General features: G+C 37.8%; 2 protein-coding genes across 2 annotated transcripts; one reads left to right on the forward strand and one right to left on the reverse strand.

Moving 5' to 3' along the window:
* The first annotated feature begins 19,082 nt into the window (after positions 1-19,082).
* Positions 19,083-21,083, forward strand: LOC122040185 (ethylene-responsive transcription factor ABR1-like). Its single transcript, XM_042599533.1, has 2 exons — positions 19,083-19,558; positions 19,890-21,083. The coding sequence occupies exons 1-2, from the start codon at positions 19,144-19,146 to the stop codon at positions 20,501-20,503; spliced, it is 1,029 nt and encodes a 342-aa protein (XP_042455467.1). The 5' UTR covers positions 19,083-19,143; the 3' UTR covers positions 20,504-21,083.
* Positions 21,084-22,026: 943 nt separating this feature from the next.
* Positions 22,027-23,878, reverse strand: LOC122040186 (soluble inorganic pyrophosphatase-like). The gene is made up of 8 exons (XM_042599534.1): positions 23,770-23,878; positions 23,645-23,673; positions 23,410-23,475; positions 23,154-23,261; positions 22,918-22,983; positions 22,704-22,824; positions 22,542-22,623; positions 22,027-22,069 (listed from the first exon to the last, which is right to left on the reverse strand). The coding sequence occupies exons 1-8, from the start codon at positions 23,876-23,878 to the stop codon at positions 22,027-22,029; spliced, it is 624 nt and encodes a 207-aa protein (XP_042455468.1).
* Positions 23,879-25,673: the final 1,795 nt, after the last annotated feature.

Below are 25,673 nucleotides of genomic sequence, written 5' to 3' on the forward strand. Positions count from 1 at the left end.
TCAGGCGGAGAAATCTCTTACAACAATGACATACAATAATAGAAGCTAAACTAAAAGTGGAAGTGTACAAGTGTTGGTTTGCTAATTGCTTGAATGAATTGAAAAGCTTCTGGACCAAGGCTGTATTTATAGCCTTGGTCAGGGCGCCTGGAGGGTTTCAGGTGACTGGGAAGGAGATAAAACTTTATCCCTTTCTTATAGATTGCGTTTAATCATGATCTGGATGAAATCTCGATCCGGGCGCCTCGGACTGGTCCAAGCGCCCAGAATGGTTCCGAGCGCCCGGACCAAGAAAGTCAACAATATTGACTTTTTTGGTCCAGGCCCTCTACTCCAGTTCAGCTTGCCTCGGTCCGGGTCTTCTGCTCCGGCTCCGCTTGCTTGGGTGATATCGACCATCTGGAATAAGGCTTACCCGAACCCAACTTCCAGCCTCGAGCAACCTTCCGCTTCGGCTTCTCGTCCCTTGAAAACATTGCACGCCTCTTTCTCGTCCGCCCGTGTACTCTTCCGCGGCACCTCGTCCCTCGGACGCACCGAGCCCGTCAGCTCTCTCCTGTGCCGTCCTTCTCGCTAGTTGAGTCTTTTGCTCGACCCCCTGTGCTCCTAAGCACACTTAGACACAAGGTTAAAACACCACAAGACCTAACTTAACTTGTTGATCACATCAAAACAACCTTGGGTTCCAACACATGCTTGACTAAAAAATTAACTAAGTCTAATATCTAAGTCAAATCACTCCAAAAGGAAGTAAAATCCCTTGAGGAGAGGACTAGCCCAAGTTCTTCAACTAACAAGTTCAGGATGAACCTCAAATCAAGTCTAGAAACTTGAGGAAGAGAATTTCTGCTTTGAAAACTCAAGTTCAAGAACTTAAGAGATTGTTGAAATAATTCACTTTGGGCTCCACGTACCTTAACATGATACATGGAACTCAAAGAGTCGTATACAACAAATCCAGACTCGAATATAAAGCTAAGACTTGATTCAAAACATACTTGCAAATTGAAAGTGGAGATTAGCTATTTAAGAAGAAATGTAAGCCTTGGAAAAGAATGGTACATGGGAAAATCTAGAACTGCCTAATGGGAAAAAAAAACTAGTGGGATGCAAGTGGGTATTCACGGTCAAATTCAATGTTGATGGTAGTGTTAACCGATACAAAGCAAGGCTCATTGCTAAAGGTTTCATTCAAACATATGGTTTAGACTACAAGGAAACATTTTCTCTTGTACTTAAACTCAATTTAATTTGAGTTCTCTTATCACTATCAACAAATCTTGATTGACCTCTTCAACAGTAAGATATAAAAAATATATTTTTAAATGAGATTTACATGAATAAGTGTATATGGATCCTCCTCCAGGTTTTGAAAAAGGGGATAATTTGGTGTTTAAATTGAGAAAATGACTTTATGGCTTGAAGCAATCACCAAGAGAATGGTTTGAAAAGTTTATTCGAGTTGTAAAAGGTAAAGAATTTCTCCAAGTGTGATCATATCATACTTTGTTTTACAAAAAATCTAAGAATGTGAGAAAATCCATTCTTATAGTATATGTGGATAATATAAATATTATTGGTGATGATCATGTTGGTGCAATCGACCTCCAAGGTCTTGATATTTGTATGACAATATGTTTACTTGGAAAAGTTCAGTCAAGTCAAGATTGATTGGATGCCTCGCACAGGGAAATGAGTTGGTGAGAAATCTAAGCAGATCAATATTGACCAGAGCTTCGCAGACAAGTGAGAAGTCTTGATAGGTCAAGACTGACCTAGGCAAAGGCAAAGTTGAGTTAGGTCAAGGTTGATAGGATGACTGGCAAAGAGAAAGTCCAAGCAAGTTAAAGTTGACTAGATGCTTAGAAAGAGAAAAGTTCAGGTAGGTTAAGGGTGAGCGAATGTCTGAAAAAGATAAAGTCCAAGCATAACAAGGTTGATCAGATGTCTAACAAAGAAAAAATGTCCAAGTAGCTGTAGGATGACTAAATGTCTAGCAAGGAAAACAACCCAAGCAGGTCAAGGATGATCTGATGTTTAGCAAAGATAAAATTCTAGGAGAGTAAATCCTAGGTAGTCAGAAGTCTTAGAGGAATCAACTCTAAACAAATGTGATTGAAACAAGGTTTTCGATCGATCTCACGCGGTCAATCAAACCAGTGTATTTGAATGATCGAAGCATAATATTTTATATTATTACTTCTATTCTATTGTGCTAATTTGGTGTAGCAAGAAAGTTTTAGTAGATCAGGTTGATCGGACACTAAGTAGAAGGAAGTCGAAATAGGTCAGTTAGACCATATGTTTAGCATGTAAGGTAAGTCTTTGAGAGACCTTCAATTTTGAAAGATAGAGAGGGTGCATCACATTTGGGATAAACCTTAAGTATTGATCCTACTAAAGAAACTAACGAGGGTTTCTAAATCAAGATCAGACAGTTTTAACTGTCAAAATAATTTATGCATACATATTTGTTTCTAATTCTATTTACAAAACTATTATTATTATTGTATGCTAGCTTTGTTTTGTAGAAAAACAAAGTCTCTTGTGGCTAAAGGGCTCAATTGATTGAGTAGGGTGGTTTAGTGGATCGATCCAAAGAGGATAAGCAGAGATTAGTTTCGATCTGAGCTTAGAAGAAAACAAAAGTTTAGTTGACTAAACAGGAGGATCAATTGACTAAACACATATGGAAACTAGGAATTGGAATCGATCGGATCAATCAACAAAGGAATCCTTTGGAGTTCAGTTGATTGATTAGGTGGATCAGTTGAACAATCAAGTGGATCACACAAGATTGATCTAATTGGATCAGAGCAAGCAAAGAATGATCATGTTCAATCGACCTATCTAGAGGTTTAGTCAACCAAAAAATCTTGAAATTAAGCACGGACACGATGAGATTTGATTGGGTTCAGTCTACTGAACAAGGTGTTTAGTCGACCAGAAAAAGTGTATAAAAGAGCCTCGAGATTTGATACTTAGAATAATAATTATGTAGTCCAACTCTTTTGTCTCGCTATTTGAAGCAAAGCTCTACAAGTCTATTGCACTAATTTACTCTCCAACAACCAACGCCAAATTTTATTAAATTATTTCGGTAATGTTTATATTACTTGCATTTCATTTAAATAGATAGTAGTGTGATCTCTTTTTTCTTTTGTAGTAAGTTTTTCTCTTTCTTCAAAAGATTCTTAGAAGGAGAGCATTAGTGTATTTCTTGACTGAAAATGATCAAAGGGATCGTAAGCCTTGGAGTAATAGTCGCTGGATTGTGAACCAAGTAACCACCTAGGTTATTTGTCTTTTACTTTTTGTTGTGTTTCTGATCTTGAAATGTTTTTGTAAAAGGAAAGAAAGTTCTTAATGTTGGGATCGATTGGCCAGCTAGAAGGGGGGTTGAATAATCCTGCACAAAATAAAAAAAAAATGAACCCTTCTCAGACTTAAAAGAACACTTGTATAAAATAAAATAGAGAAATAAACTAAAAGACGAGGCTCACAGATTTTACTTGGTTACAACCGGAGAAATTGCTAATCCAAGGAAATGAATCGTACTAAGTATCTCCTTCAGGCGGAGAAGCCTCTTACAGCAATGAAAGCACAAAAAGATGAAGCTAAACTAACAAAGTGAAGCGCACAAGTGTTGGAACTCAAATTGCTTGTTGTTGTTAAGCTTCTAGACCAATGGTGTATTTATAATCTTAGTCAGGGTGCCTGGAAGGGTTCCTAGCGCCTGGAGTGGGATAGATTTCTATTCCCGACGCAATGGTCAACGCCCACGTCGATGTTGATAAAAGTTGGGTTTCAAGCGCCCGAAAGGGTTTTGGGCTCTCGGAATGGGTCAGGGCGCCTGGACCCTCAAAGTCAACCCCGTTAACTTTTTCGGTCTAGGCCCTCTGCTCTAGTGCTGATCGCCTTGGTCTGGATCTTCCACTCCGGCTCCGCTCGTTTGGGTGATTTCGGCCAACCGAAATAAGGCTCACTGGAACCCAATTTCGGCCTTCTCCTTGAGCAGACTTCTGCTCCGACTTCTCGTCTCTCGAATGTCGCGTGCGTTCTTCTCGTCCACCAGTGTACTCTTCCACAACACCTCGTCCCTCAGACGCACTGAGCCCGTTGACTCTCTCCTATACTGTGTTTCTCGCTAGCCGCGTCTTCCGCTCGACTTCCTGTGCTCCTAAGCTCCTGCACACTTAGACACAGGGATCAAAATCAACATGATCTAACTTAACTTGTTTGATCACATCAAAATAACCTTTGGGTTCCAACACTTAAAGCATGATATTCACACCCCCCCCCCCCTCCTCTATCACATTCTTGGTCCTACAAACCATACCAATATAGAATCATTGAAAAAGTATTTGGCAAGTGAATTTGAATTAAAAGATTTAGATGCTTTCAAATACTTCTTAGGTATTGAAGTGTAGGATCGAACTCAACGCTAGAGAGGGTGGAGTGGGGGTGAATACGATTACAAATTTTATGAGTTAATATTTTCAAAAATAACTAAAATAATTGAATAAGCAAACTAGCATAGCAGAAATAAGAGTACTAACTTAGCACAAATTCAATCAAGCAAAACAATGTAAGAATGCAAAATTTATTCATAGTGAATCAACCATAGCAGATATTAACACATACATTAATTATAAAATATTATTTTTATTTCTAATTTATCTTTTCCAGAAAGCTTTTGGAGTGGAGAAACCTTACAGAAAAGAATCTAAAAAATAAGCACGCAATAAACACACAAGTATAACAACAATAAGGAAATAAAGATTATACTCTAGGTGTTATCATTTAGGAATTGAAGCGCAAAGCTGTAGGGTGTCGTAGTCACAGCATAGAAAGCACGAGAGCATAAAGAGCATGAGCACAGAAAGGATTGAATGAATGACTGATCTAAAAGCTCTACCTCGAGTCCCTTTATATAGCCTTCTTCTGTTGCTAACGTGCAAACTTCGATCGATCTAAGACTCCTTGGAAGCCTGTAAGATGATGGCGTCTACAACATCTATCAGTAGATAATGCTGTTTGAGTTCTCTGGTCGCTTGGAGAAGGGTCAAATATTATCTTGACCCGACTTGCTCAGATCGCTGGAACATCTTCTACTGATCGCCCGTACGCTTTGTTCACCCCAAACTAGCTACTATCGCCTGGATCCTCCAACTTTGCTTGTCGGAGTTATCACAAGACAATTGCTCGAACTCCTTCTGATCGACTGGAACCATTGAATTTTGCTTCCCTATAATTGTTATGCGTAATGAGTATGATAGAAAATTTTAAGTTACTTGCACTTATATGGCTAGATGTTCAACTCCCAATTGACCTATCTAGTGTGAGTTGTCAAACTTCAGCTCCCAACTGATTCCACTTAAAGTTGTCTACTAAGCCTTTAGCTCCCATTTGACTCTACTTGGACTTTTCTGCCAAGCCTTTAGCTCCCAGCTAACTCAATTTGGACTTGTTTGTCAAACTTTTAGCTTCCAGCTGACTTAACTTGGACTTCATCCACCTATTTTCCAACTAGGACTTTCTTGCTTGGTTCTCAACCAAGACTTAGGTCCTCCTTGATTCCTAATCAGGGCTTTAATTTTCTTGCTCCACTAAGACTTAATTATTGTCTGATTCTCAACCAGGACTTCACAATCTGTCAAGTAACCTGCTCCTACACAGTTGACATAAACTCATTAGATCTCAACAAATCTAACTTTAACCTTAGTCATACATCAAAATTTTAGGTTTAATGTTGTGCTATCAGCACCAATAGGAAGTTGCTCGAAGTAATGCAAGAATTGTTGTTTCTCAAAGAAAATATATACTTGATCTTTTAAGAGAGACAGGTATGTTGGGGTGCAAGCTAGCCGAGATGCCTATGAAGCCTAATGTTAATCTTGGGTTTGAAGGTGAAAAGGAGATTTATTTAGAGCAATATCAGAGACTCGTTGGTAAGCTTATTTATCTATCACATACTCATCCTGATATAGCCTTTGTTGTAAGTATTATTAGTTAATTTATGTATTTTCCTAAGGAATGACTTTTTAAGACGGCCTGTAAAATTTTTAAGATATCTAAAAAGCACCTCTAGAAAAGGTTTATTTTTCAAGAAAAGATATCATAGAATGGCAGAAGTTTATACTGATTTTGATTGGGAAGGTTCTTCTATAGACAGAAAATCAATTTCATGATATTGTACATATGTTTGGGGCAACTTAGTGATATGGAGAAGCAAAAAACAACTAGTAGTGGTTTGAAACAACGTAGAAGTATAATTTCGAACACTTGCACATGGGATATATGAGGGTATATGACTTCAGATATTACTAGAAGAATTGAAGTTCTCTAATGGCTCTCCTATGATATTTTATTATGACAATAAAGTAGCTATTAGCATTGCTCACAATCCAATTCGTCACGATAGAACAAAGCACGTAAAAGTGGATCCCCATTTTATCAAAAAAAAATTGATAAAGAAATTATTCGCATGATATACATTCCAATTAAGAAGCATAGTGTAGACATCATTAACAAAAAGTCTTCAAAAGTCCATCTTTGAAAATATGATAAACAAGCGTAGGTCGTCTCAATTATTCTGGAGGCCCTAGGCTGAAAAAAAAACTAAAGCCTTAATATTTTTTAAAAAATAAATATTAAAAATATTATTAGAGACTTCTAATTTTATTAGTAAAATTTAAAAGAACAAATTTATACATTACCAATGATTATTTATACAATCGAAAGGAGTGACCAACTAGGTCACATAGTAATAATTTTATCTTATATCAAACCTCACTTTTTTATTAGTAAAATTTATAAAAAATAAAAAAATATTTTATATTAATTAATTTGACAATGATTAATAAATTATTATAATATTATTAATATACATTTTAATTGTTATTTTTTAAAAAAATATTAATTAATTTTAACTTCGATGAAAGTAAGTCTTGACGCAACGGTAAAAACTATTATTATATGACCTAAATGTAATAGATTCGAGTAATAGTCTAGTAGATATAGATACTGTGTACAATAGACTCTTTCTTAGGATCCCACATTGGCAAGACCTTCGTGAACCAAGCTGTCTTTTATCAATTTTAACTTGGATAAATCATCAATTAAATTATTTAGTCAAAAATATTTAGCTAGTAAATATCGACGAAAAATTATTTTAAAAAAAGGTGTGTATAATAACTCATCGAAGAGCAAGGACACAATAATAATGGTAAAAATAATAATAATAAAGGATCAAAAAGAAAAATAAAATTTAGAGAGAAATAATAGCATAATGTTAAATATGCTTTTGAAAGACTTTCAAAAGTATTTTTATAAAAAAAATATTAATTAAGTATAACATTTTTAATTTATTAACTAGACTTAATTTTAATTATTAAATTAAAATTTTATTAGTAAAAAATTAAAAATTATGAGTCAAATTTTAATAAAAAATAAAAATAAATTATCAACCAAATTTAACTTTAATATTAAACAATTAAAATTATCAATCAAATCTAATAGAAGTAAAAAAAATAAAAATTTAACTTTAATCTATAAAAATAAAAAATTATTAGTTAAATCTAAAAATTAAAAATTATTGACCAAATATAATTTAGCTAGTAAAAAATTTAAAATATCGATGAAAATAAATTTTGACTAAAATTTATTTTAACTATAATTTTAAATATTTAATATCCAAATTAATATCATATATATATAATTTGATAGTCCCCAATATAATAGGGCCCTAGGTATAGATCTTAATGACTTATGTCTTGAGCCGACCTGAATAAACGGAATGACAATGTTTACATTCCTGCTTAAGTGAGTGTTGGAATATTCAAGATATTTAGCAGATTGGAGTACATAGTAAATCACTCTGTGTTGGAAGACGATGAATTTATTTCCCTTTTTTATTTTTTTTAAAGTAATTCTTTTCTTTACTCTTTTATTTTTTTTTTATAACTAAATATTATGGCATGCGTGCCTAGACCTATCGGGGCCTTAACCGATCCCGACCCATAACTGGGTCAATGGATCGGTTATTCATTGACTATGTAACTAACTTGGTAAGGTGTGGTGCTGGTTAAGGATTAGGAGTCCTATAACCTTAGAACTGATGGTTTTTTTTTATATAGATATAAATTGTTGGGGTTACGGCTCGAATATGGGTTTCCCAGATGAGCATCAAATATCCTAACTAATTAGACTATAACTATTAATATTTTTATATGTTAATTAATTATTTAATAACTAATTAATAATTTTCTTTTATTATATTATTATTTTTAATAATTATAATAAGAGTAAAAGAGATGCTCGTTTATTTGACGGTAAATAATTTCATGTGTTAGTTAATTATTTAATAATTAATTAATAGTTTTCTTTTGTTATATGATTATTCTTAATACTTATGGTGGCAAATGATTTTATAATTTTATTTTTTTAATATAATAATTTCGAATCGTGTCGAACCAGGACTAACTTTGAATTAAACCATGAACCGACAGTTTCAAACCGTAAATTATAATTATCTTGAACGGTTAAAGTTAGTGGTTGATCTATCAGAAACTATATAATTCCGAATTGTCAAATCGATAATTCCGAACCGTCGAACTGGTGATTCCAAATAATGGCATGGTCCAGCATGTCAAATCATTTTTCCTTTTTTGTCCAGATAAAATTGTATATATGTGTTAAATTATTTAAATAAAATACATGAATATTTCCTTGTAATAAATTTCGGATCTTTAGCTTCACCTTGATTTTGGCTACCCGTTCTCAAGTCAGTCACCCGACCTAACCTTTAGTCTCTAAGCCTCTCCTAGATTCGAGCTTCCCTTGAGTTCCAGATCCACTTGATCCAAATTACCTATATTGAGCTCCAAGTCCATCTAACACCACCATGTAGGTTTATCCAATCACTATAGTCTCACTAACAACAACGAAATAATTATTTTTCCAACTTCTAATCTATACCAATAGAACATCAACTTAGTATTCCATCCAAGATGAAAAATAACGTTAACAAGAAAGCTACTCAAATTTGGTATCATTTAGTGAAAAACACAAACATGCAGTGCCCAATGAAACTCAATTATGAATTTGATACTTATCTTGTCCGAAAGTCGAAGAGCCGGAAAATCGAGGATGTGGCGCTCACATTGATCTCATGTAGATTTCGCTCCGACCTACAATATAAACTACGTTAGTGCTGAGCCAGGAAAGGTCATTTGTGTCAAGCCAGGGAAGGGGTCTTGGCGTTGACCCTTCGACACTCAAGTCAGTCACTGGCGATGAAGTGGAAAGCGGAGCAACAAGAAGACTGTAGCATAAAAAGTGAATATCGCATACCTTCGCCGATACTTGGACTCCCCTTTATATAGAGCGTCGGTAACGCACGGGCACGCTTCCCAAGGCGAGCATTTTTCTCAAAGTTTCCCCTGAAAAGACTTGTCGGTAAAGTGTCCCTGACACAGTACCTTAACGGGCCGAGCATATTTTGAAGTGACGGAGGAAGCTTCCGTCGTACGATTTTCTGGTTGTCCATACTCGATGTCGGCAACACCAACTGTTGGACTGCGCGTTGGGCGGCTAGAAGGGGGTTGAATAGCCCTGTACAAATAAAAAGCAAAACCCTTCTCGGACTTTTTAAAATAACACTTGCATAAAATTAAATAAAGAACTAAAAGGTAGAGGCACAGGAATTTTTACTTGATTACAACCGAAGAGATTATTAATCTAAGAAATGAATCACACTAGTATCTCCTTCAGGCGGAGAAACCTCTTACAGCAATGATGTACAAGAAATGAGAAACTAAACTAGACAAGAGAAGCGCACAAGTGTAGAATTTGCAATTGCTTATTCTGTTTAGCTTCGCGGACCAAGGCTAATTTATAGTATTAGTCGGGGCGCCTGGAAGCGTTTCAAGCGCCTAGAAGGGGATACAACTAGGGGTGTCAAAAATGAACCCGACCCGACGACCCAACCCGAGTCGACCCGAAAAAAATCGGGTTCGGGTTGGGCATTTTCGGGTTCGGGTCGGGTTCGGGTTGGAGGGTTGGAGAGTAAAAAAATTTCGGGTTGGGTCGGGTTGGGTTCGGGTTGACCCGGGTTGACCCGGGTTGGCTTAAATATAGGGTTTTGTGGGTTTTTTTAGAGTTAAATCAAATTTTATTTTAAAAATTTAGATGTTTTTATGTATATTAATATCATGTTTGTATGATAATGATGGAATATTGAGATAAAAGTGAAGAATTATAGGGAAAATAGCCCAAAAAAGTCGTTTTGAATCGGATTTTCGGGTTATATGGGTCGGGTTCGGGTTGATCGGGTTGGTCGGGTTCGGGTTCGGGTTGAGGTGTTTTGGGTTGAACTCGGGTTCGGGTCGGGTTCGGGTTGGGTTAAAAAAAAAAAAAAAAAACTCAACCCGACCCAACCCGACCCGACCCACCCGAATTGACACCCCTAGATACAACTTTATCACATTCGTATAGATCGTGTTTGACTGCAATCTGGATAAAATCCAGATCTGGGCGCCCGAAAGGGTTCCGAGCGCCCCGGACTGGTCCGAGCGCCCGAACCAAGAAAGTCAACAGTGTTGACTTTTTCGGTCCGAGCCCTCTGCTCCGGTTCAACTCGTCTCGATCCGGGTCTTCCCCTCCGACTCCGCTTGCCTAGGTGATCTTGACCATCAGGAATAGGGGTCACCCGAACTCAATTTCCGGCCTTCTCGAGCAGGCTTCAGCTCTGGCTTTTCGTCCCTCAGAATCGTCGTGTGCTTCCTTCTCGTCCGTCAGCGTACTCATTCGCAGCTCTTCGTCCCTCGGACGCACTGAGCCCGTCGGCTCTCTCTCGTACCGACCTTCTCGCTAGCTGCGTCTCTTGCTCCCCGAACAATCTTCTGCTCCGGCTTCTCGTCCCTCGAAAACACCGCACGCTTCCTTCTCGTCCGCCGGTGTACTCTTCCGCAGCGCCTTGTCCCTCAGACGCACCGAACCCGTCGGCTCTCTCTCGTGCAGTCCTTCTCGCTAACTGCGTCTTCTGCTAAACTTCCTGTGCTCCTAAGTTCCTGCACACTTAGACACAGGGTTAAAATACCACAAGACCTAACTTAACTTGTTTGATCACATCAAAACAACCTTGGGGTTCCAACAATCTCCCCTTTTTTGATGTGAGCAACCCAAGTTAAGCTAGGGTTAACCAACATAAATTAAAGGTAATAAATTTTGCAAGAAAGTGCAAAAAATTAAAAATTTAAAAAATTTAAAAGTACCTCCCCTAGACTTAATATTCCCTTCTCCCCTTTTGATCACATAAAAAATGAGATTCCTTAAAACGTCTAAGGGTACATTTTCAAGACAAATAAGATAATTTAAACTCTGAATTTATCAAAAAATGACTTGAAAAAAATTGTTAATCTTAAACACAAGTTAAAAATGATAGTGAAAGCCTCAAGTCAATTTTTGAAATCTTGAAATATTTTCTGAAAAATAGAACATGCATTTTGACAGAAAAAAATATATTTTCAAAATTTAACCAAATTGTATATAGATAAGCCTTTAAAGCAATTGTATAAACTTAAATAGAATTTTTTGTAGTAAAAAATTATGAAAAGAATAATGCTAGCATACTCTTGAAAATAAGAAAATTTTAAGTTATTGCCAATTCTTTTCATTGTGATACTTAAATTTTCATTTTAGTCTATTATAATTTCTCAAATTTAAAGTAGAGAATTTTGAACATACAGAAAATTTTAAACTCTGTACTTGTTCCTTTAACATGTCATTTTCTATTTTTAGTTTGTTAAAATCCTTTAATCGACAAACTGTTGCTTGAGTTTCTTTTAACTCATTATTCTTTGTTAATAGCTTTTTAGGTTTTAATTCGCAAAAAACTTTCAAAAATATGATTTCTAATTTGTAAAAATCTTTCGACAATATAATTTCTAATTCACAAAAATCTTTTGACAAAGTTTTGATTTAATTAATCAATTGGTCAGGAGGTGGAGACCATACCTAACTTACCTTGTCGGTTGTTGATTCTCCCCCTGTTGAGTTGTTTTCTTCCGAAAACTCTCCTCTTTCATTGACGCTCATCTGAGATGAGCTTTCTATGTCCTCAAGATGGAATTCGGCTATTAAGGTTGTCGCGGCAATTTCCTCGGTCTCAGACTCTTCTGACAACGGCTTGGTGTCCATCGAGGAGTTTGATTCAACTTCTAATGGTTCTTCGTAGAGCTTTAAGAACTTTTTCCAAAGTTCTTTTGCACTTTTGTATTTTCCGACTCTGTCGAAATCCTGGGCAGGTAGTACGCTCAAAAGACTAGACTCAACCTTACCATTTGTCATAACATCATTACGTTGCTCGTCAGTCCATTGATACTCCTCAAGTTCTTCTCCTTCTTTGCTTTTGGGCACTTTAAAATCATATTTCATTGTTAGTAACATATTAAAATCGGTTTTAAAATAAACCTCCATTCGTCGCTTCCAAAAAGTGAACTCCCCCTCAAACATTGGTGGATAGATGTTAGTTCCGGCCATCTTATTGCTTCATTCAGCGGTTAGTCCTTCTGAAGCGTTTTTGCTCTGATACCACTTGTTAGACCGCGTTGGCCGGCTAGAAGGGAGGTTGAATAGCCCTGCACAAATAAAAAGCAAAACCTTTCTCGGACTTTTTTAAATAACCCTTGCATAAAATTAAATAAAGAACTAAAAGGTAGAGGCACAGGAATTTTTACTTGGTTACAACCGGGGAGGTTGTTAATCCAAGAAATGAATCACACTAGTATCTCCTTCAGGCGGAGAAGCCTCTTACAGCAATGACGTACAAGAAATGAGAAGCTAAACTAGACAAGAGAAGCGCACAAGTGTAGATTTGCAATTGCTTGTTTTGTTTAGCTTATTGGACCAAGGCTATATTTATAGCCTTGGTCGGGGCGCCTGGAAGCGTTCCAGGCGCCTAAAAGGGGATAAAACTTTATCCCTTTCGTATAGATCGCGTTTGACCGCGATCTGGATAAAATCCAGGTCCGAGCGCCTGGAAGGGTTCCGGATGCCCGGACCAAGAAAGTCAACAACGTTGATTTTTCAATCGGGGACCTCTGCTCCGGTTCAGCTCGCCTCGCTCCGAGTCTTCCGCTCCAACTCCGCTTGCTTGGGTAATATCGGCCATTCGGAATAGGGCTCACCTGAATCCAACTTCCAACCTTCTCGAGCAGGCTTCCGCTCCGCCTTCTAGTCCCTTGGAATCATCGCGTGCTTCCTTCTCGTCCGCCAGCATACTCATCTATAGCTCTTCGTCCCTCGGACGCACAGAGCCCGTCGGCTCTCTCCTGTGTCGACCTTCTTGCTAGCTGCGTCTCTTGCTCCCCGAGCAATCTTTCGCTCCGATTTCTCGTCCCTCAGAAACACCGCACGCTTCCTTCTCGTCCGTCGGTGTACTCTTCCACAGCGCCTCATCCCTCAGACTCACTGATCCCGTCGGCTCTCTCCCGTGCAGTCCTTCTCGCTAGCTGCGTCTTCCGCTCGACTTCCTGTGCTCCTAAGTTCCTACACACTTAGACACAGAGTTAAAACACCACATGACCTAACTTAACTTGTTTGATCACATCAAAACAACCTTGGGATTCCAACACCAACTCTCAAAAGGATGTCGATGGATATCAATGTACTGGACCGCTAGGCCGAGTGGGCTGGCCGCTCAGTCGATAATTCGCCGCTCTAGCGCCGCGTTCGGTTGGCCAAAACCTCGATACTCTACATGTCTGCTCGCCCGAAGTTATACTCTGCCGCTGTAAAGACCTGCTGTCGGACTGAGCAGGATAGCCGCTCGATCGAAGTTGAACTCTATCGATGTCAAGCTCGATTATCTGACTAAGCGAAGTAGCCGCTCGGTCGAAGTTCCGTCTACCACTGACGAATATTGGTACCTTGTTGAGCGAGGAAGTTGCTCGGGCGGCTTCTGCTCCTTATCTTCATTGAGCGTCGATTGACCTCTCCATGTGCTGAAGGCAGACCCGACCCCGGGCCGGGTCTGGCCCGGACCCGGCCCGGGCCCGTAACCGGGTCAACGGGCCGGTTGCCGGTTGACCCGGTTCGCCGGGCTGAACCGGAACTGGCCCGGCAAGTTGCCGGGCCGGTGTAAAACCGGCGAACCGCCGGTTCAATCATTTTGTTTTATTTTTTTTAAACGTCTTGAACCGCCGGTTAACCGACGGTTCATAGCCGTTGGAACCGCCGATTAACCGGCGGTTCGTAGCCGTTGGGAGGGTTTTTTGGGTATTTTTTTTCAACGGTTAGGATCATTTGACCGTTTTTTGATCAATGACTATGATTTAGTGTCCGTTACTATCGAAACTCTATAAATAGAGAGCTCATTTCATCATTTTTCACACATCTTCTCTACTTTTAATCTCATTTTCATATTCTCTAATCTCTACACGCTTTCGTTTTCAATTTTCAATTACAATAGAAGGAGGCCGCGGAGGTGCATCATCTCAAGCTCAGAAGGGAAAGCAAATAATGAATCCGCGGGAGGAGGACCCCAACATTCAATCCACCGATAATGAGATCGAGCATCTTCCGAATCCGACACCCGAAACACAAGGAAGTACCAATACAATTACTTCTAAGGTTCGGGAACTTCCTCCTCTAAAGTCTTCTATTTTTACTAAACATTTTGAGAATGTCACTCTTCCGTCGGGAGAAATGCGTGCAAAATGTAAGCACTGCAATGCTTCCTACAAATTCCAAGCCGGCGGCGGCTATGGGTCGTTGAAACGACATGTAGAAACGAAACACCCGACGGAATATGGACTCGACCGTTCTCAAACACAATTATCAAGATTTTCTTCAACTAGCGGTAGTACCGATTCCGGTTTATTTTTATATTCGGATAATAAATTAAGAGAATCATTAGCTAAATTTGTTTCCGTAGAACATCTTTCTTTTAGTTTTGGATCTAAATGCACATTTGAAGATTTTTGTAAAGAATCTCTTAATCCATGTGCTAAACGTGTTCCTAGGACTACACTTACTCGTACAATTAAAAAATTAGTAAAACAAGGAAAAAAGAATTTAATTGATGAATTTAGTAAATTAGATAATAAAGTTTCTTTATGTTCCGATATTTGGAGTGATCATTGGCAAACACATTCGTATATGGGTGTGACTTGCCATTGGATCGATAACTCTTGGAATCTCCAAAAAAGATTATTAGCTTATAGAGTTTTTGATGAATCACATAATGCTCATAATATCGCACAATTATTATGTTTAATTTTAGAAGAATATGGTTTAACTCATAAAATATTTTCAATATCATTAGATAATGCTAGTTCTAATACCGCTTGTATAGATGATCTAAAATTTGTTTGTCAACCTATTATTGGAGGTTTATTTTTTCATATTCGTTGTGTATGACATGTTTTAAATTTATGTGTTCAAGATGGTTTAAAAATTTTAGAAAGTTATATTAAACCAATTAGAATTGCAATTTCTTATTTATGGTCTCATCCATCTACAATGAAACAATGGGGTAGGTTTTGTAAAATTAATGGAATGAGACCTAAAAAATTTCCACGTGATGTACCAACACGTTGGAATTCAACATACCAATTATTACAAGATTCATTTAAATATAAAGAATTATTATGTTCATTTTTTGCACAAAACACTAATACTAAGATATATATTTATTTTCACAACAATGAAATATTTGTAGTAGTATTTGTGAAATTTTAAAAGTATTTAATGATGCAACCAAACAACTTTCCGGTGTTTATTATCCCACTGCTCAATTAGTTTTAGAAAATTTTTCTAATATAGTATTAGTTTTAAATGAACATATTAATAATGAATCTTTATCTCCTTGCATCTTAGCTATGAAAACTAAATGGGAAAAATATTTTTATTTAATTCCTGAAAAGATTTAAATTAGAAGTTTTACAAGAAATGTTAACTTTATATTATGATGCTTTAATTCCAATTAAAGATTTTTCTTCCCCTGATCCAGCTAATATTATATATAATGTTAGAATTTATTTATATGATATTTATAATCAATATTATGCAAAATATGGAACACAAATTAATATTTCTGAAATTCAACAAACTACTAGTAGTAATTTAAAACTTACAAAAGCACAACTCTTATTAAAAGAACGGACAAAACGTCCACGGGGATCCTCAAGTTCCACACAGGAACTTGAGAATTATTTTACGACTTCTTTTGATTTTAATGAAGCAGATAGCGAAAACTTCGATATCTTAAAGTGGTGGTCACAGAAGGCTCAAAGCTTTCCCGTTCTCTCCGTGATCGCAAAAGAAATTTTAGCTTGTCCAGTGTCAACTGTTGCTGTGGAGCAGACGTTCAGATGAACGACGATCAACTTTGTCTCCCGACTCCTTGGAAGCCCAAGCATTACTGGACGATTGGACCAGAGCGGAGAAAAGAATCCAAGGAATGCAACTTTCAGATGACGAAGTTGAAGATTTTGATACCGAAGGAACAAATACGATAGGAACAGGAAATGGAAGTGAATGAAAATGTAAAAGGATAAAAAATGTAAAAGAACTACGTGGGTTTTGATTCCCCTAAAGGGATACGTAGGCAACTTAAATAAGTGCAAACCCTTTGTTTAATAAATTTTAATTTCTAATTTTTAATGTTTAATGTTTAATGTTTAATTTTTAATTTTTTATTTTTTTAACATATTAATCTTGAACCGTGACGAACCGTAACGAACCGTGAACCGTGAACCGTAACCGTCTTGGGCGGTTAAGGTTAAGGGTCGACCTGCCTGGAACCGTCGAACCGGCGGTTCCGAACCGTCGAACAGTCGGTTCCGAACCGTGGTCAAGTCTAGCTGAAGGCGGTAGTGGATCGAGATCTTCTCCCTCGATCAAGGTATACTTTACACGATCGATCGATGTTATTTACATATTCATCGTCTTGATTTTAATCTTTACTATGATAGTAAAATGGGACCCTTCATCATGACCGTGCAATCCCATGGTGAAGAACAAACCGCGCGTACTAATCCTAACGAACCAGTGCCTAATGTAAATTTAAGTGTATATATATATATATATACGAAAAATAACTTTAAATGGTTGTTAAATCAATTATCCTGGCAAAGAATTTCTGGGATGGGGGCCACCGGGGGCTTATCCGGTCCCGGCCCTCGTCAAATACCCATCCTGCTCCTGCTGACTTGGATCACGTTTATCAATCTAATCGACGACACTCGAGATTTGTTCGCCGCCTCCGAATCTTGCGCCTTCACCGTATCCAATCCATCATCAAATCTACCCATCCATTGTCTCCGTCACCCAATAATAAGCTGTCCAATCACAGGATTAGGCGGACCCCACCTCCTCTGACCAATGGCCACCACAATTAATCATAAAAAAACTCATTTATTGTTAGGAGCAACGGAATAATTAAGGCATAATTAAAATATTGGCTAAAAATTAAAATTACATTTGAGTTGTCCAAGTGGTCTGTTAGGTCTAACATTCAATGAGTTGAATAATGCCAACTTGTGGGCCCGCCCTATCCCTTTGACGAGCTAACCATTGGCCACTTCTCACATCTCATGTTTTCGATTTTTTTTTTTATTTCTTTAATTCCTCATGCTCAAAATGATTATCGATGAGTTGCCATCTTCTTGTCCAAGCAATTGCGTGTCAGAAGGTAGAAAAATAAAAAATGTAGTCATTATAAATGATTTTTGTTCCCGTGATAGGCTTTCTGTCAACGTGTGGAATATCGGTGTTGGAACTAATTATTGGCCCACAAAGAAGACCACTTTGTTGTTCAGTAGAGTTTGAATCACCAACTCGCAATTGAATCCACTCGTCAAATGAAAAGTATGACTGAGCACAAATAGGGTGGTGGAGTTAGTAAAACCAAAAATAAAAAATGAATTATTCATTTGCCTAACATGATCAAATAAAAAAAGGAATGCCAATTTTTAACATTGACATTTCCATATAGATTGTGACAAAGTACTTTGCAATAAGAGATAAAAGCAATCAAAATTGTCATGTTTGATGTTTGATGATATCTATCACGGCTTCGTACAACAAAAAAAGTAAACGATTATAGTCAAGATAGACTATACGACAGTGTTATATGTTGACATAAAAGGAATTTCACTTATGCTACATCAATTGTAGTGAGACTTCTTTATGTATCCACTTGGACAGCATTCCACAATTATGTCAAACTTTGTAAATCAACATTAAGAAAAATCGAGTATCTATTTGTATTCTTGTTCAACACACAATAGTCCATACATAATCTTTGAAATCTACCATTCTTGTTTTGAGAAAGAAAAATTGCTATGAATGGTACTTTAGAACGTTGGGTGTATGCTACTTGGTTAATTATTTTTCCTCAATTATTTAGTTGATGACTTTTTAGATAGTCATCAAGAAAGAGCATATCCGAGTTAGTTATCATATGATAGATTTATAGTCACTTCACTTTGCAATATTGTTAACTCCATGCCCAACATGCGTACTTAGAGATCCCTTCCCTTTCAATCAATTAATTACTCGACATCAACATAAGCAAAACAGAGTTAAACCTAGGTCAAACTAAACCTCATAGATAGAGATGGAATGAGTGAAGGAGTGCGAGCCCAATAACTGAGGCCAAGACTGTGCCTTGTGGCAGAAGACTTCCACTGGCATCGAAATTGTACTGAATAAAAACAGTAAAGCTAAAATCAATGGGCCCACACATACATTTCCCATGCTTGTCGACAACACAAGTAGAGTCCAACTTTTCCTCCTCCGCTTCCTTACCTTAGGTACTAAACTTAACCCGTCAAACTTGAGTTTGAACGGCATATATTCTATTTGTTCACATTTCTTTTCTTTTTTTTTTCTTTTGATAAAATTGGATTAAAAAATTGAGAAATTTAAAAAGATCGCTTTATAAAATTAAGTATTCAGGAGCGATGCATGCTTCTCGCCATGGATCGGCGCACGTGGAGACACGTCCGAGAAATGGCGGCGGCACGTTTGTTTATTAAGTTTTCGATTTTGTAGATGACTCGTTTGCTGTGTTAAGATCTTCCATCGTCGGGAGGAGGAGGAGGAGGAGGAGAAGGAGGAGCTTGATTGTATTCCATGCATGCGCATCAAAGCGGCGAAGCCACACCGCCGCCGGAGGCGGATGAAATGGAGGCGGCGATGATGGGCTACCACCCATCGGCAATGGCGCCCGGGGACGTGCTGCTTTCGGCCTACCGCCGAGGTTGGGAGCTTTCGACGATGGTGTCGGCGCTGACGAACGTCGTGTCCGGGGATGTGCGGGTCGCGAGGCGGCAACCGGCGTCGGCGGGCGTCGTCGTGGACGCGTTGTCGGTGGTCTCCTCTCCGTCGTCGTCGTCGTCGTCGTCTCACTTAACGTCGGTGTACTCGCCGCCGCCTTTCAGCAGAACGGCGACGGCGCCGCCTGATTTTGCATTGAGGTACTACTATCAGGGTTTGGCTGGTGATCAGCAGGGAAGCTACCAGGGAGAGGCACTTGCTGATGTTTCAGGTGATCCATCGAATTTTAATTACTCTTGACTTCTTTCACATAAAATCATAGTATTTCATGTCACTGGTGATCTCTGTTTCGATCGTGTTCTTCATCATTTTTTCCATCTTCGTCTCTCTTGTAAACTGCTGCTAAATTTGAGATCATCATCATCATCATTTATTGATTCGAACACTGCGTTCGTGTTTATTAATTGTATTCCTTGTTTTACATGTTGTGATAACAAACAGATCATGATTTGATGATCATTGAATATAATTTTTGCATAATACATTATGAGACGTTTAATATTCTGTACACTTCTGTATCTGTAAATGTGCTTGTGAAACAGAGCAGCAGTATCCACAAGACGGCTTGCGACCGATACTGATACCGCCGCCGGCTCCGGTGGCCATGAACCTAGGAGAGGCCTCCCCTGCTTCGTCAGAAGGCGAAAGGGTGGCCCCGCCACGCAAGTACCGCGGCGTGCGACAACGGCCGTGGGGGAAATGGGCGGCGGAGATCCGCGACCCCGTCAAGGCGGCCCGCGTGTGGCTCGGCACATTCGAGACTGCGGAGGAAGCTGCGCGCGCCTACGACGAGGCCGCACTCCGTTTCCGTGGCAGCAGAGCCAAGCTAAACTTCCCCGAGAACGTCAGCCAGCTCCCGACGACGGCGCCAGGCCCGAACGCCCCGGCGAATGACGCGGCCGCCGCTAGGGACTACCTGACCTACTCCCGGCTGTTGGAGGGGTCGTCGTCGGATTTTCTTCTGGATCAAGTCTTGCTGGCGAACTATGGCTCGGTGGCTAGAGAGAGCGGCGGCACGGCACGCTCGCACTCGTTACCGGTGTCCTCTGTTTCGTATTCCTCTTACTCTCCGTTCTACCCTTCGATGACAGAGCTGCCGGATAGTTCTTGGATGGGTTCCAGCCAGTTTCCTCCTCCATCGTCTTCTTCCGGATAGAAATAGAACGGTCCTGTTCTTGCTCATCACTTGCTTTCTCCTCTGCTTGGATCCCACCTTTCCTATTCTTGAAATGGAACAGAGCTCACGTTCTGTCTCCCCCTCCCCTCCCTCATTTTCGTCCTTGTTATTGCCCGATATTGCTTTATCACGCCTCAAATCGGCGCACTGAAGATCTGCACTTACGGCCTTTGAAGCTTCGCCATGTTCTTCCATTGGCAGAAGCTCGGAGGAGCAAATGGTAGAGAAGAGCTGTCTCCAATCCCCGAGTAACCTATTGCTTCTGTTGTGCATATGGATGGATCTTGCCCTGCAGAAATCTGTCTGCTTCAACAGATAAATCGAAGAAACTAATTGAAAGTGAGCAAACCATAAATTCTTAAATCTTCGTTTTCTTTGTTAGGAAACGAGGGAAAAAAGTTAGACATAATTTTATGCGTTCATGAAATTTAAGCATTTATTCTTTAAAGAAAGTTTTATTGCCATTCTTCCTTTCTATTTCTTTTTCATCTTTTTTATATGTCCATATTTCGATGTAAGACAAATAAGGCCACTTAATTTAATAGATATGCTAAAAGAAGTAATGATTAGCACATGAGTTATTATCATCATGAAGTCTGGAATTCGAATTTCAGTAAAATCGAGATAAATATCTTCCTTATGTGTTCATTATTCCAAAGATTAGTAGTCATGATTTATCTCATTTGTATTGATCCTGAAATAAATTGACGGGGACATTAAGAATGAAGGCATTCACCTTTTGCCACTAAAAAAAAGTGAAAAATGTCCCGGAGCACTTATATTTATAAGAATTTTTTCTTAAAAAAATTTTAAAGAAGGCCTCAAAGTGCTTGGTCAAGAATGCTGAATGGAATTGAAAGAAGTATAAAAGAAATCATTCAATATAGCTTTACAGCGTGTAAGTACTCTTCACCTTTTCTTGAATTTGTGGTTTTAATTGTTTTTATAAAAAGAAAATCCTTTTGTTTTTTGATAAAATTTATAAAAAAAAACAAAAGTAAGTGTGTTAGTAATTTAACACTCTTCCTCTAAAAGAATAAATCGCATTAATAAAAAAAAATAAAAAAGATGATGATAGATAGATAGTTTTTCTGTAAAGTTTTATCTTTTCTGAACCTCTATCTCTTGAAAAGAAAGTTGAAAAGTTTCCCAATAAAATAAACAATTTAAACATTTCCCATTACTTTTATAAATAAAACATGTTTACAAAGCTTCAAATATAAGATCAGTGCTAACGCCACAAATATGAATCAGTAAAAATGTAAAACATATTATAAGTGATATGCGGATTACAAATTGTTTACAAGGAGGAATGAATCAATACACAACATAAATATCTCATGGCAATACAATCGATTTAATCAGAAGCATACAGAAAAGCTTTCTAGACTTTATTTAGATAGGTATAGTAGATGCCAGATAATGTTTTCAATAGGAACAATCTGCTCCTCTCTGCCTTGGTAGCTCTTCTATATAACAACTATTAAAATTGTGCAGCCAATCTACTTCTTCGAGGTTTGATGTATATATTCAGCATAAAGATCCCTGCAATGATAATAACAATAAGCAACAGTCACTCCCAATTATTTAAAATAGGCCACACGAATATTACCGGCATAAGAATTCAGAAAACTAAAGTTAAATAATTATATGGTATGCACAAATAAACGTGTTAGATATTTGGGGAATAATATCTTCGTGGATCTGGAGGGGAGCATTGGCTCAGCATAAAGTTGTTACCGTGTAATTTGTGGTTATAGTTCAAGTCGTAGAAATAACCTCTTGTAATATAGGATAAGACTGACCTTTTCTTAGGACTCCGCATTGATAGAAGCATTCCTTAATATATTAGTAAGCTATTATTTACCGGAGTTTGATGTTTAAGGTTTTTTTATGAATGGATTTTTGACATACTGTAATTGAATCAATCAAAAGGGGAATTTTAATCCGTAAAAAGGAAAGAAAAGGTCGACATTTATGTAACTTTTGTTGGTGTGTGATATTTGAGTAAGCTTACATTGAGGATCGGATGGCTTTCTGAGCATCGCTTGCAGGCAGGAATTTATCGACTGCAACCTTTTTGTTCTCATTTTTCTTGTCTGAAGAACTTGTCGAGGACTTCGTCACACTAGAGAAAGGTAAAAACATACTTATACTTGAAGCTCATATGAAAGGATACAGTCTTCAAAGAAGCTCTTTATCTCTGCAAGACGATGAGGAGATAACTCGCTGAGGTCATTGAAGTGGCGATACTCAGGATCATCAGCACAGACTGCAATGATCTTATCATCCTGCTCTCCCTGAGTTCCAGGCAAATTAGGCAGTCAATTGAAGCACTAAAAACCATCCAGTAGCGAAATGGCTCTTACTTTACTTTCTATCTGACTTCTTACCTGATCAATCATAGGCATAAGACCAATTGCCTTGGCTTGTAAAAAACATCCAGGAATCACTGGTTCCTAATCAAATATGGGCACTATCATCTAATGAACACCATTCTCATAAATGAAACAACAGAAATCACCTAAGCACCGAAGATAAAGAAATAAAGTTTGTGGAGATAGCATTAACAAACTAATGCAACAGATTTGTAATAATAAATCACATGAAAATACACGCAATGTTCAACCTGCATGAGGACCAAAACATCCATCGGGTCATTGTCTTCACAAAGTGTACGAGGGATGAAACCATAGTTATGAGGGTAGACCACTGATGAGTACAAGACACGATCAACCTGATAGTAGCAATAGAAAGACATTGAATGCTAAATAAATCAACAGAATAGGTCACACAAGAATATGTAATGGCATATCTGAAAAACATCACTTGGACAGTATGTCTGACTACTTATACTGACAAATTGTAAAAGAATATAAACAAACCATAATCAGCCCCGTTTTTTTGTCAAGTTCATATTTCACTTTACTTCCTTTTGATATCTCCACAACCTAATGCCAACAAGTGAAATCAATATGATCAGATAACTGCAGTAAATTATAAAAATGATATGAGAAAAGATGATTTACTCGAAATTAGTTTGCATTTGTAAAAAACAATCTCACTTCTGATACTTTATTTTGTACATTTTATCAGTCAAAAGGAAAAAAGTATACTTACCACATTGAACACAACAGGAGCCTCTTTACCTGGAGACAAATTCATGTTCAGAAACAGATACTGAGACAAATCAAATAAGTAGATGCGTAAATATTAGTCGTACTGTTAGTTTCGTTTTCGGTTACCTGTTTCAAGATCATGCCAAGGATGGGCAGCCACTGATCTCTTGGACAATGACGACAATATCCTTTCATTCAACTTTGGAGCTGCAACGTTCTGCTGTTGTCCGCTCATATTTCTACATACATAACAACATAATAAGGAGTATTTGAGGAGGTTGTAAGAGTTTATTGATAACAAAAGTTCAAGGTAACTCATGATCCATGAAAAAAATATATAGAGAGAAAACAAAAAACTATCAATCTGGAAGTTTTGCGCCTCGGCATTCTCTGAATGAAAGTTTAGTAATATGATAGTTGATGTCAAACAGAGTTGCAAATCCAAAGATGGCCATTTGTTCCCTATTATGGAAGTTAATTAACAATTGAACTTGTATCCAACAAATTAAAGAATGAAAAATTACTGGACAAGTTGGAAAATATGTTATTGTTTCATTTTTATGCTCGCATAATCATTGTGGTATTAATGAACCGTATACAAATTACAGGGCAGTAATTGGATAATCAACCAACTGCTTGCATTTATGCTTCCAAAGCAATGTAGAAGGTTTCATCACTTAACAAGACGTCATAAAAATAAGTCCTTCATCAAGTTCACCAGCATTACTACAGCAGATCGATAATTCACGAATAGTTTAATGATTTCAATGCAAGTAAATGATCAAAATCAAGACTAAAAGAGATTAAAGCAGGAATCGGAACCGAGAGTGCGATGCTTTTACCTTGACGAAGGAACCGGAAGCGAGGAGGGCGTAGTGATCGGGATCGGAAAGAGAGAAATCGTCGCGATCTAATTCAGACACGGATGCGGTACAGGACGAAGCTCCGAGGGAGTATTTATAGGATGGAACCTGCTTCACCTCCACCACTTTGTGTCGACGAGTGAGGGCAGGAAGCCACGTGTTCGCGTGTATCTTCACGAAGATGTAAGGGAGGTATCCTCACCATTCGCTATCCAACTCCCCACTGACCTTGTCCTTTTGTCATTTGGGTTTCGACATTAATCATAGGAAAATTTTCAACAAATAAATTTTTTTTAAAAAAAATCGCCACTTATTATCATTTTCGGACACTCTAATTTTTAAAAATATTAAAATATTAATTAATAATTTTATTAAAAATTAGTATACCATGAGCAATTCTAAACAAAACTACTATAATAATATCAAATTGAATTTTGTTTTTGATAAAATTAGAGTAATTTTAATTAAATTTAAAAAGCATATAATAATATTATATATAATGTATAATAATTTTAACTAAATTGAAATAATTTTGTTTTATGATATTGAAATAAGGATTTTTTTTTTCAAAATGAAAAATTAGATAGAAGTTGTTTTTATATTTTAAAAAATTAGAATTTTTTTAATCGCTAATAAGCATAAAAGATACTCTCTTAATTTTTATTAAATCTCACATTTCTTGTTTGTTTGCCCTAACTTTAACTTAGATTGATACACATCAAAAATGAAAAGATTGTAAGTACATTGTGTTAGTTTTGATGTGATAAACTGAGTTAAGTTAAACCATGTGTATTGGATGTCTTGTGTCTGAATGTACAAGAACTTAGGAATACAAGAAGTCGAGTGGAAGATGCAGCGAACGAGAGGGATGACACGAGAAGGGAGTCAACGGGCTCGGTGCATTCGAGGGATGAGGAGATGTAGAAGAGTACATCGGTGGAGCCAAAAGGATGTGTGTGACGCATCCGAGGGACGAGAAGTTTGGGAGGAAGTCTACTCGATAAGAAGGTTAGAGTTGGATTTAGATAAACTCAACTCTAGACGACCAGAGATCACCCAAGTAAGCGGAGCCTGAAAATGATCAACTCAAGTGTTGGCCATGAAGACCCAAGGCGCCTCAGTTGGCTGGAGGCGCCTCGAATGCCCTAACAAAGAAGCTGCCGTAGA

Source organism: Zingiber officinale, chromosome 2A (assembly GCF_018446385.1).
Source record: "Zingiber officinale cultivar Zhangliang chromosome 2A, Zo_v1.1, whole genome shotgun sequence".
NCBI classification, from domain to species: domain Eukaryota; kingdom Viridiplantae; phylum Streptophyta; class Magnoliopsida; order Zingiberales; family Zingiberaceae; genus Zingiber; species Zingiber officinale.

Bases quoted from the DNA above. Each gene is read 5' to 3' on its own strand.
- LOC122040185 (XM_042599533.1), top strand. From the start codon at position 19,144: ATGCATGCGCATCAAAGCGGCGAAGCCACACCGCCGCCGGAGGCGGAT. The intron at 19,559-19,889 runs GTGATCCATCGA...CTTGTGAAACAG, and splicing joins GGCACTTGCTGATGTTTCAG to AGCAGCAGTATCCACAAGAC.
- LOC122040186 (XM_042599534.1), bottom strand. From the start codon at position 23,878: ATGAGCGGACAACAGCAGAACGTTGCAGCTCCAAAGTTGAATGAAAGG. The intron at 23,476-23,644 runs GTAAGTATACTT...TGTTGGCATTAG, and splicing joins CTCCTGTTGTGTTCAATGTG to GTTGTGGAGATATCAAAAGG. The intron at 22,624-22,703 runs GTATCCTTTCAT...CAAGTTCTTCAG, and splicing joins AAAGAGCTTCTTTGAAGACT to ACAAGAAAAATGAGAACAAA.